The following is a 12,538-nucleotide window of genomic DNA, read 5'->3' on the forward strand; positions in this document are numbered from 1 at the left end:
AGTAGTCAATTTGTACAAGAAGACAATTTGACGACAGAGTATTGTATCAACCAATATGCATAAATTAAATTGCGATAGAGTTTGACATTTTTGTGACTTATTTCAACATGTAACCATGGAAACATAAATTACCTGGCAGTTTATTGACAACAGTGGTGGCATACTTATCAGCTTGTGTAGCACTAAAACCTGCAGCACGAGCACTTTTAGCAATGGCACCTAGCAACACATAAACAGAAACATAGCAACACACAATCAAGACATTCAATTGGTAAAAGGGGAGATAACTGCCATTCTAATTCATGTCAACATCAAGGGGGAAAAAGTCAATAAAAATGTATTTGAGTTGAATTAACATCAATATATATAGATTTGTTATTTTGATATTTATAGAAAACTTTAATGATTTTCAAATGTTCAAATATTTTTAAATTGCAAATAAGTTATAGGATCTGAATTCAAAACTTCAGTTTCCTGATTCCGGGGTTGCACATCAAAAATAGATTTAGGAAGCAAACATGTCAAACCTTGAATAGAATGGCAATTTAGAAATAAAATGTATGCATCAATACAAAAATGAAATAGAAACATTCAAAGTTAATATAAAACTAACATGCATTGAAATAAAAAGTTCAGTCATGTTAAGTAAAAATGATATCTTTGATGGTCTTGAAAAAAATCATTCATCATAAAAAATTATTCAGACCTGAAATATTGGCACATACAATCTTTTTTAAGACCATGAAACGCTATGAGAATGAAATATTTTCAATTCTGCTATTTAAAAACAATTCCAAGCAAAGTTGAATATGACAGGTATTTCATTTTAATATTATTATACCATACGGCATAAGTTTGTCAAAAAGAAATATGTAGAGTTTTATTTTGCTTTCCAGAATATCGAATGTATATATATATATATATATATCATATATGTTTAAGAAACGAGAGAAAATAGAAAAATATGAATAGAAAATCATGCATTCCTGAGACTAAAGAAGATTTCATATATATCTGACATGACGGTATGTGCTCTTCACAAATTTATCATGGGGCAATGATCAACTTTATTGATAATGCTTGAGATTGAACAAAAGTTGTGTTCCAAGTGGTATAAAAATGGTGTCATTTCTATCAGTTTAATTTGTAAAGTCCTGCAAGCATGAGCATTGATTTTGATAAGAATCAAAGGTGAAGGATGCCATGCCAGTTTATCCTCATCGTGGTGATGATTGGGGCTAACAGTATAAGCAAGGAAAGCCCTGTTACCTTTACCTGAATGAGACTTCCGTAGCCATATAAGCCAATTTTCGCTTAAGGAGTGAATAAAGCAGAGTGATGGGGGAGGCAATATTTTTTTCTCTCTTAAAAGTCAATTCACAATATAATAAACAAAATTCCACTGATAGCTAAAATTATCTCCCCTGACTTGCAGTTAACTTTTCATAAATGGTGGTAAAAGTGGAACACAGTACATTAAAAAATCCATGAAACTTAAAAGTAATATGATAATAATATATAATAGAAATAAGAAACCAAAAGTCTTTAAGACAGTTTGTATAATAAAACAGCTTCCCGTTCCAAGCTAGTACATTAAAATAAAAACAACACTTGAAGAAAAAGTTAAAATAACATTTTAAAGTTTCACATAATATATTTCAAATTAAAACAATTGTATGAATTTTCAACTGTTTTCGCAAACATCTTGAGAGAAACATGTACATTTACTTATAACTTGTAATCTATTTTGAAAGTTTAGATTTAAGGTGAAAAAAATCAAAGACCTTAAAAACATAAATAAGACAAAGTCAAATAATGGAATACTTAATTAAATTAAGAGATAATTTTTGGTGGTGCTAAGAACATTTCTTTTACTGCTCACACATTTATACATGCATCTTTTTTTTTAAATTAATTATCGTCAAACCTGTTCTGAATAAATTGTCATAACAAAATTTTCTCTGCCTGAACCAATGCAATCAATGACATTTTCTATATATCACATGAATATTAATGTAAATAAAATGCTGTGTTGGTAATTCTGTATGTATTCAATTCAAATTATGTAAGTTCAAGGTAGGATAAAAAACTTAATTCACATAGTTTTTTCACTGAACCCCAGACCCCTCTTAACTTAATTTGGAAAAAATTGATTAACCTATATGGATATACGTAAAATCGATTATGGATTAACAAAACTTGCAGCAATGTAAACCCCCCACCCCCAAACTATTTAATTTAAGTTTTTTATCCTACATCGATCTGTTGATGTCGTCCCTAAAGTTTGTTTGAATTGGAATTTACTGAATCAGTCTTAATCAAAGCATCCCTACAATTAACTCGCACACTTGTATCTAAATACTGTGTATTTCATTATACTTATATTTAATATGTTATGTTAACATTGTAATTTTTTTTTAGCTTTTGTTACACATTAAATATTTGTTTAAATATATATCCTCATACATTTATTAAACAAGTTATTTTCAAATTGTTAAAAAAAAATCACCTGACACAAAACTTACTTGGAATGGTCCCTGTAAAAGTCAAATTTCTCTATATTTCTTAGCATTCTTTCATATAGAACAGTATTAAAGCCATCTTAACTTAATATGTATACTGTTAATTCAGAAATTTTGTGTCCAATTTTAAACAGATGTGAGTTGATATTTTTTGCAAACATTTAATATTTATGATATTGGCAATTATTACAGTTCTTCTATTAAATCTTGCAAAACAAACAATTGATTAACTTGCTTGCTAAAATTGTTTGGATGTTCGTAAACAACAGGTAGGTAGTCTTATTCAGTCTGTTTACTATTTACTGGAATATGATTGGACAATAAACAGTAAATTCATTTCATGTGAATTCTTATTGTCCAATCAAATCCCAGTATATATAAAACAGATTGAAACTCCGCCTACCTATTGTTTGCAAACAACCAAGCAAACATAGCAAGCAAGTTGATCAATGTTTTGTTTTGCATGCTTTTATAGAAGAACTGTAAAGATCACAAAAATTATGAATTAACAGCAATACATTTCCTTACACCCACCTATGCAAGATGGAACTGGAAGATGGTAGATATTTTTTCCATATTTCTGTACTTGTAATGATATGATTGACAAATTCAAACGGCTAATCTTAAAACTTCACTGCAGTGTCGCCAAAATATTGACATGAATATGATTTTACAAATGGTAATTTATTTCTCATTCAATTTAAGATTGTACATCTATACTATATCATGTATATAGCCTGATATTCCACCAATATTCCATATATATACTGTGAAAGTACTTTTATTCGTGGGGTACCAATTTTCGTGGTTTTCGTGGATGACTTTATCCACGAATTTAAGTGTCCAACGAAATAAAACAGCCATTGTCCAAATCAAGACATGGAAAGATCCCCATCGGAAGTTTGACCACTGATATGATCTAGAGAATATGTTGAATAACGCCAAATCTGAGAATACTTTGATCGCAGTCACAGAACTACAACCGCATGCAGGATTATACCCATTTAATCTTTAATAACATAACCTGTACAACTTTTGATCCTTTAATTCTCATAAAAAAATATTTTTGATCGATGAAAGTCAGATTTCCGGTATTGATATGCTAGTATGATAAAGTGTTCATTTTATATCCTCATAGTTCTCGTTCATATGGAAAATAATAATTTCATGCTGGGCTTGATTTTGATAAGAATTATTTGACAATTCAAGATACGTTTATAGCATTTGTTTATGTTACTATTTTCAATAGGTGACATGTGTATGGCCTAATTAACACCTTTGATGGTCTTTAATCTGTTGATCACTCTATCATGGGTAAATAAGTGGTATCACTACGATTAACACGGGTCAATGTTTACTTTGCAATTTCCTTCAATTCAGACTAATTTTTTTTTAGAAAACTAAAATCCACGAATTTAAAAACCCACGAACATGTTAATATTGCTCAATCCACGAAAATTGATACCCACGAATTAAAGTACTTTCACAGTACCTCTTTTTCAGGTACACCTTATGCTACTCTTGTATGGTGAAACTTGCCTCATTCCACTGGAATAAAAATAGTTTACCTACTCGTGTGACCTTAGATTATCATTCTTGCAGAACTGCATATCAAAAGTATATTTTGAATACACTAGAAAACAGAATATGATATCAACCCTTTCCTCCATAGTGACCCCTTCTGACGCAGTACCTCAGTTGAAAAGCTTTGACTTCAAAGTGTCTGCAGTAGACTTAAGGTGGTACCTAACACTACAGGGAGATAACTCTGTAAAATATGCTAAACGTTTTAATTACGTCGCATTGTTGAGGGAATATTAAGCTTCTCTGTGATCAAAATTGGTGTTTGTCAAACTGCTATATAACCAGTGTATTTTTTCTGACAAAACCGTTGGTTCAAAATTTTTTAATTTTTTATATTTTTGTAAAAGGGTCAAAGTAAATACTTTTACAAAATTTTATGAAAATTAAACAAGCCAAATTAATTTTAGTGAAAGTGTTAGGTACCACCTTAATAAAATTTGTATCCAATATGAAAAGTAATATCATAGGAATATCAGACTTAAATTTATTTGATGAAATATTTGTTTTTCACAATGCATTAATACTTTAAAGCATATTTTCAGCATTTTATTGAAAAATCCTATGCGGATCAAGTATGCAAAAATATAAATCAATGGAAGCAAGGGTTAATAAACATCTTTGCCTAACTTGTAATATATTTTACAACAGAATAATCATGAATTACAAACTGTTTATAATTACAATACATGTACATGCATCACAATGCTGTTTCTACACATATATTATTACACTATAATACATCTTACTTTTGGCTTTATCTGGAGCTGGAAGAGAAGAAGCAGATTTGGGCTGTGGCAGACCTGTAGGCTTGCCAATCTTTGATGGGGCTTTCAGCCCTGATGGTCTCGGTAAACTCATCTGTAAAAACCAATGTAATAAATAATGGAACACATTTTTATCATAGAAGTGGAAAATTTTAATAATCATTTCAAGTTTCCTTTAGATAATATCATGAATATTGCCCTGTTTTTTTCTAAATAATATTTTTTAACACTTTTCTCCTAAGGTTAATATGTTTCTTAATAAAAAACACTGTCATGACTGTGTGACTGTAGGAATACAAGTAAATTTTTATTATAAAAATTACTTTTGATTCTTTGCCTTACACAATCATTCATTCATTAATTTTACCTGCAAACTTTAATTCAACAACATGTTACAAAACAATTTTAGCACTTTTCTCCGTGTAAGTTTATATTTTTCTTGATAAAAACACTGTATTGTAAATACTTCTGATTTTAGGACTCACATTCATGTGTAATTTTTACCTGCAAATTTTAATTCAACTAGCTACATTTCTTTTTTCCTCTGGTTTATACTACATGTAGGGTGATTTACTACTGACTGAGATCTCAAGGAAATTGCTGAAACTTTCTGAAACCAGAGCAGGATGTTGACCAAATCTCTATTCTTTTTTGTATCTTGTACTTTATCAAGTGTCTTTCTTTCCACATACAACTGGGTCAAACCATTTTTCTATCTTCTACACCTACAAATGACCTATAACAGAAAATTCTTATATATTTCTTTGTCAACTGCATTTGGGTGATTTCTTGTACTTTGTTTACTGAATTGATATTTGTCTGTGAGCAACTAAATCTTGGCATACTGACTTATTTTTTAATTACTATTTTCATGCCATAAAAAAAGAACTTGTTTGTTTGTCTAACACTACCTACAGAAAATAGCTCCCTCCTCAAAATCTTTTTATTGTCCTGGTGAGATGAAAAATACATCAATTATAACAGGCACATGTTTCTGTCAATATGGGGTTTACTATTCATACCCGTACGAAAGAATTTTAATACGGGTATGGATAGTAAACCCATATTGACAGAAACAAGTGCCTGTGACAATTATATGCCAAAGTAAAACCTACAACATGGAGCTTTGGCTCTCACTGAACAGCAAGCTAAAAAGGGCCCCATAATGACTATGTGTAAAATGATTCGAACAGGAAAACCAAGTCTTATTTCGTCCCCTACTAGAGCAGTAGAAAAATCAATAAAAAAAATATATCATTTCCAATGTTCTTATGAACTCAAAATCGTTAACTTTTTTTTCTAACTTTTATTTTCTTCCTGTTTGTTTGTCATGAGGCTTAGAGTGAAATAGGACCAACATCGGAAACTTTATGGTATTTCTGTTTCTTTTCTAACATTAAAATATGTTAGATTTATAAAAAGTCATTGATACGGACTTCACCCCCTTTCGCAGGCAACACCTGCCTCATATTAAAAATAACCAGAAACACATATATTCCACAGCAGCAAAATGAACAACAAGTTCTATTGAACCAGAGCCATAATACATGGATCCTGTGGTCATAGTCATGATAGTAGTCAGGGATGGGGAATCTTAAAGTAATCTAAAAGTAATCAAGATTTCACCTGTTTTTGGCAATGTAATCGATTACATTACAACTTACAAGTACTTGTAATCAGAAATGGCATGATTACTGATTACATAGGATTACACTGAAAAATGTAATCAATTACAGCTAATTATGATTACTGATTATGATTACCCCATGCCTGATGGTGGTACAAAATCTAACGAAAATTGAAACTTTACATTATAAAATATCAAATAATGTTTTTGAATATTCACTTTTGAACAGATATATCATGTTCAGGAGGGGTATTTGCGAAATACCAGTGGAGAGAATGTTAAATTTCAAGAGCCGTTAGGCGAGTGAAATTCATTCTCAAGACTGGTATTTTTCACAAATACCCCTCAATAACATGATATATTTGTTTAAAATACCCCTCAGTAATATGATAATCTGTTCAATAACATGATATATCTGTTTTGTCGCTAATGAGTAAGACCACATTGAAGTATCCTACCGTAGTCTAAGATCGTTCATCTTGTCAGTTCGTTAGGTATTTGTGTTTGAACTTAACACACGGGGAAACTCTGCATTGATGTCACTACGGTACTTCTGGCGTAGAAAAACAGTGCAAAATACATTTTTTCTGCACTTTTGAATAAAAACATTTCTAAAGGTAAGTTTTCATTGTTGTTCTCAATTATTGCCAAAAAATGCCAATTTTCTAATGCCCGTTTCAATCCCAACTTCAGAATATTTAAAAACATTCTAGAATTTCACAAAATCCCATTTCGTGCCTCCATTGCTTTGTGTACATTCCATTCAGCGTCATCAATCTTGTGGCAGGCAATACAGGTCAAGCAAATCGTATTTTTAGGAATTTAAAAATGACATGCTCCTTACCTCTTCCTTGATTTTCCTGCGAAAAAAGCCCAACCAAAATGAAAGAAGAACTAGTATCTCAATTGTTTGTGAAACAATTGAAAGGTCTTTCCTGTAAAAGTGATGTTTTCGAAATGTACTTTGTACAACCTTTCGTTTGATATACGACAAGCATACCTTCTGAAACTTTTCACTTTTTACACTTAATGACCTCATCAGCCTACCTTTTTGAGATCGGAAGTATGATGTATGTAACACAGGATAGATGAGCTTTCATTTGATATGCGACAACGCCATGTTCTAGAAAGTTTGATTTTTGCACTTAATAACCCCATCCAACTAATTTTTGGAGGTCAAGAATTTGATATTTCAAATGTACACATCATGACCTTTTACTTGATATACAACAACCCAATTGTAAAAGTTTTTTTTTTGCACTCAATGACCCCATCCAACCAATTTTCGGGGGACGTGAATTTGAAATTTGATATGTACGCTTTATGTTCTTTCATTTGATATGCGACAACATTACCATCTGAAAAATTTGAATGTTTGCACTAAATGACCCCACCCTTCCCCCTGGGATGAAAAAGAGGTTTAAAATTTTTATTTTTAAGCAGAGTTTATTGAGACCTTCAATTTGATATATCAGTTGACCCCATTTGGCAAAGTGTCAAAAATGATGCAATATCAACGATATAAATAGAAGTTATGAAACTTACAAAGTTAATGCAAAACATGAAAATTTCAAAATGATTTTTTTTGTGTTTTTTCCCATGGAATGTTTTTGGTATTTGGTCAAACATATAACTATGCCAACCTCTTCAATTTCTTAAACATTTTAAGTGGTAAGCTGTTGTTGATTCGGAAATACATGCCGCCGCTCGCAAAATTTCAAACTGCATTATCTCTAAAACGACAGCAGATATCTCAAATCTGTTAAATGGTAAATGATCTACAGTTAAAGGACAACATCATAGAAAAAGAATTGGGACAATTTCAATGTTCACCAAGGTCACAATTAATCATCAAATATATGATGCAATACCAAACTTGAGAACCGGAAGTCGTAGAGACACCGGACTATCACCATTCAACTCAAGACCACTTGACCTTTCAAATATCACAAGGTCAAGGTCATAGTATAATGTGAAGGTCAAGGTGAAATTTCATCATGACCTGACATTGACCTCAAATTGAAGGTCTTGAATTACTGATCATCTTTTCAGTTTATAGTAGGTTGATATCTGTTACCTTTAAAAAGATATACACAAAATACTATACTTTTAATAATCATCCCGTTGTAACTTTTGAACAGACGGTCGGACATTTTTGGGCTTATTATATAAAATGTAGAGTTCGTCGAGAGGAACATTTTATACGCTGTATGTAGGCAGCAAAGTCTTATTGTTTTCCTAATATGTAAGCTTGAAATTGCAGCGTAATTTTTTTTTGCACTCTGTGACCTTTGACCTTGGGTGCATATTGAAGGTCACATGAATTAAAGATTATTGGTGAAGGTCCCAAGTCTCTACGACTTCCAGTTCTTGAAATAGATTTTTTCTAAAATTGTATACATTTTTTCAAGGGGAATAACTCCTTATAAGGGTTAATAACAAAATGATTGTATATGTTCATTAACATTGCCATCTGTTCCTGTACATGTTCCCGTTTAAAATCGATTCTATCTCTAACATTTTTTGAGAAATGAGCAAAGGAAAGAAATTGTTTCAAGGGGAAATAACTCTCAAAGGGGATGATGAAATTCTATGCAGCCTCATATGGTAATACATCATTATGAGATGTACCTATTGTCCAAATAAGATCATGATATCTTTAAAAACAACGAGGGGGGGGCCATGTTGAAAAATCAATAAAAGGGAGATAACTTCTAAAGGGGATGGTGAAATCCTACACAGCCTCATCTGGTAATACTTCATAATGAGGTCTACCAATGGTCCATATTTCGTTTTGATAACTCCAATAGAAACGAGGGGAGGCCATGTCAAACAAATGCTGGATGAAAAAAAAAAAAAAAAAAAAAAAACATGCGAAAAACAATAAGGTCTTTCCTCGCGGAGAGGAAAGACCTTAAAAACTATATGAAAAAACGATGTCCATGCCATAATTTTGAACAGGCATATAGAGTTAGTTAATAAGAAACAATTTACCTTTATTTTTCATAGAATTTTCCTTTTATTCATTATAAAAAGATCGATATTCTGACCATCATGACTGTAGGTAAATATTCATACAAAATTCCCTTGATGTCAAAAGGGATGGCAAAAAAAGAGCTTTCCTGTTGAATAAAACCCAGAACTATTGCAAACTATTTTGAAGCAATATCCCAGAAAGAAATAACGTAATTGCTGTAGACTGAAAAATCCCCTAATTGACAGTAGAGCAATTTGATTGGATATAACGAATTGACATCACGTGATTTTGACGCCATTGAAATTTTAATGTAAACAAACAAGGTCAGAAGGTTCCGTATGGGACATCATCGTACATTTAGTTACTGACAAACAATTACGAGTTATCAAGCTTGCCAATGCATGGTTATGAAAAATTAAAGCTAAGTCTACAGAAAAAATAAGAAAATCAAAGAGCAGAATGCTCTGAGGGATACGATTGCTATAGTTTTCATTGACACATGTATAGCAGTTCTGCCAAATTTTCATTAAACAAATGCATGAGATTTGGCCAAAATTGAAAAGATCAAAGAGGTAAAAAATAGATCCAAGAATACTGCCGCAAAAAAGCATGAACATGCGTGAGTCTCAAGCATTTTTTGCCAGTAACCATGGTTTAGCTGGATAGTATTATTCTCTTAACTAATTCAACTGCACATGCAAAATGTAACAATCTAAATAGCCACTCAACTTAAAGAATAGCCAATCCCCGTTACAAGTGTATGAGCCATGTACTTATTGTGTTTTATCGAATTATAGTTATCCTTTGTTATTTTTTCTTTGTTATGAAGAAATTGTGTGAATTGCATTGTGAGTGGAGTGTGAGGGCCTCAAGGGAGAATAGTGTTTGTACTAATTGAGCATACCCTCTTGAAATAAAGATTATTATTATTATTATTATTATCCTGTACCATTGTAAACTCATACCACTAAAAAAAAAATTGTACCAATGCTAACTGGTACCAACGTATTTAAATGCATTCAATTGGTTTTAAATGATGAATATACATGATATACGTTACTTTCACCCAATACCTCTTAAGTCTGTAAAATGTATATAATTTGAAAGTACAATGACCAATTTGTAGCTAATGTTCCTTGTATATTGGATAGAAAATACTGTGGCAGATGTAGATAATTAGGCAGCAACCATTTGATTTTCGGGGGGGGGGGGGGGGGGGGGCTATGGTTTTTTTTGGACCCTGAAAAAAAAAAATTGTTTGTTTCACCCTCAGCTGCCACTATATGTAATGCTAATATTGAAAGAAAAAGATAGTTTTCGATTTGTCGCTTAAAAAATAGATTGTTCCTCGCCGAAGGCGAAAAAAAAAGTTTGCACAGAAAAAAAAACCATAGCCCCCCCAGAAAATCAAATGGTTGCTGCCTTAAAGAATCAACAGTTTCACCCGAAGAAAATTTTTCATGAATAATTAAATCTTAGCAGTTAGTCAAAATGATTGCCAAAATTATTTTTACTGTCTATAAATAACAATGAAATGTAACTGATTCCTGTTAAGGGGGTCCGCATTTTCCCCACAAAAAAAGCACATGGCTTTCAACAATTGTAAACATAGCATTCAATTTGTGATCATGGATTACAGCTTTAATTAACTTAAATTGGATATATATATTTTCAACATGTTCAATTTTAATAAGGTACAGTTTAATAAAGCAATGTTTTAACTTTCCTCTGGATTAAGTTCTACAGTGGCGGATCCAGAACTTTTCCTAAGGGGGAGCCCGCTGACTGACCAAAGAGGCGGCCCGCTCCAGTCATGCTTCAATGATTCCCTTTATAATCAACCAAATTTTTTCCACAAAAAGGGGGGGGGGGGGGGGGCTGGATCCGCCTATGTTCTAGTTTGAAAGATCAGTTAAAACATTAATGCTTTAAAACATTCTTTATTTTTGTCTAAGTTTTCATTTAACTCCTGTGTAAAATTCAAGTAATTCAACTTTATTTCTATTAAGTTTACAAACAGAAACCCATAAAACATCATATTTTTTAATATATTTTTCTGAATGGTACGACTTCCCAGTAGTACAAGTTAACTTTTTTGGTTCCAATGCCGTGGTACAAGTTAACTTGCTTCCGTATCTTATCACCGTAATTCTAGGAGGAACCCTAAACTGGACCCCTGTTTTCACTTATCGCTACATTGACCTTCGGTGCGAAGCTATATATAGAATGGCGGACCAGTTTAGGAGGAACCCCATTTCTTACTCTTTAATTATTGAAGTTCCTTTGGGTCAGAGGGCATGACTCCTTTCCGTACACACTACTCTGTTTACATTGAGATCGTTCTTAATATAATACGACGTTTATGGGCATTAACGAGTTAATTCTTCTTGACGAATACTTCAAAAAGGGAGACAACTCGAAACGATAATATGGAAGATTCCATTTCTGCTGAAGGGGTGTTATAGGTGATTTTTACGATGAAACATTTATTTGAATTTAAATTATGCATATGATTTAAAATTATGCAACAACAATAGCCCTCCATATTCAGACAGACATAGAAAGAATCCCATGAGTTTCAAATTAATTAATGAAACGGGGAATCACTCAATCTGATACCCCTTGAAATCAGGAAAACTACACGCATGTGGGGTCTCACTAATTAGCGACAAAAACCGTCAAGAAGCGACAAGAAGAAAAATCAAAGAGCTGAAAGCTCTGAAGAAAAATGACGCCACTGTCTCTAATATTGGGATAGTTTTTATGCAAGTCTTGATTTTCACATACCGTAATTAGTTTAACAATGCAACATGTATCGTGAGCATATAATTGATATTCGTATATGTGTGTGTGTGTGAAGTGAAGGTGACAACTGGCTGGTTTTTTTAAGACAAATGAATAGGTCAAGACTAGCTGAATTGTACAAATAAATACCGTAGCAAGGCTTGTATATTTCTCACTGGTACATAGTCTGAATCTGAGTCCGTTCGCTTCCATTCACGTTTGCGCCCACTCATTTTCACCCCTTTCACTTTCACACCCTACATGTTCGCACCCAATCTTA

The 12,538-nt window shown here is 32.3% G+C and overlaps 1 protein-coding gene across 11 annotated transcripts in view; it reads right to left on the reverse strand.

Moving 5' to 3' along the window:
- LOC134701964 (CAP-Gly domain-containing linker protein 1-like) overlaps positions 1-12,538 on the reverse strand; it is an 87,314-nt gene that overhangs the window by 70,569 nt on the left and 4,207 nt on the right. For 9 of the 11 annotated variants that reach the window (XM_063563084.1, XM_063563081.1, XM_063563079.1 and 6 more), the window contains exons 2-4: positions 5,375-5,595; positions 4,853-4,964; positions 133-219 (exon numbers count right to left, since the gene is read on the reverse strand). In XM_063563084.1, coding sequence (XP_063419154.1) covers positions 133-219; positions 4,853-4,964 — 199 coding nt within the window. In that variant the 5' untranslated portion in view covers positions 5,375-5,595. Of the gene's footprint in view, positions 1-132; positions 220-4,852; positions 4,965-5,237; positions 5,257-5,374; positions 5,596-12,538 lie in introns of those variants that run through there. The other 2 variants (XM_063563077.1, XM_063563082.1) reach the window with 2 other exon arrangements.

This window comes from Mytilus trossulus, unplaced genomic scaffold (genome assembly GCF_036588685.1).
Source record: "Mytilus trossulus isolate FHL-02 unplaced genomic scaffold, PNRI_Mtr1.1.1.hap1 h1tg000373l__unscaffolded, whole genome shotgun sequence".
Lineage (NCBI taxonomy): Eukaryota > Metazoa > Mollusca > Bivalvia > Mytilida > Mytilidae > Mytilus > Mytilus trossulus.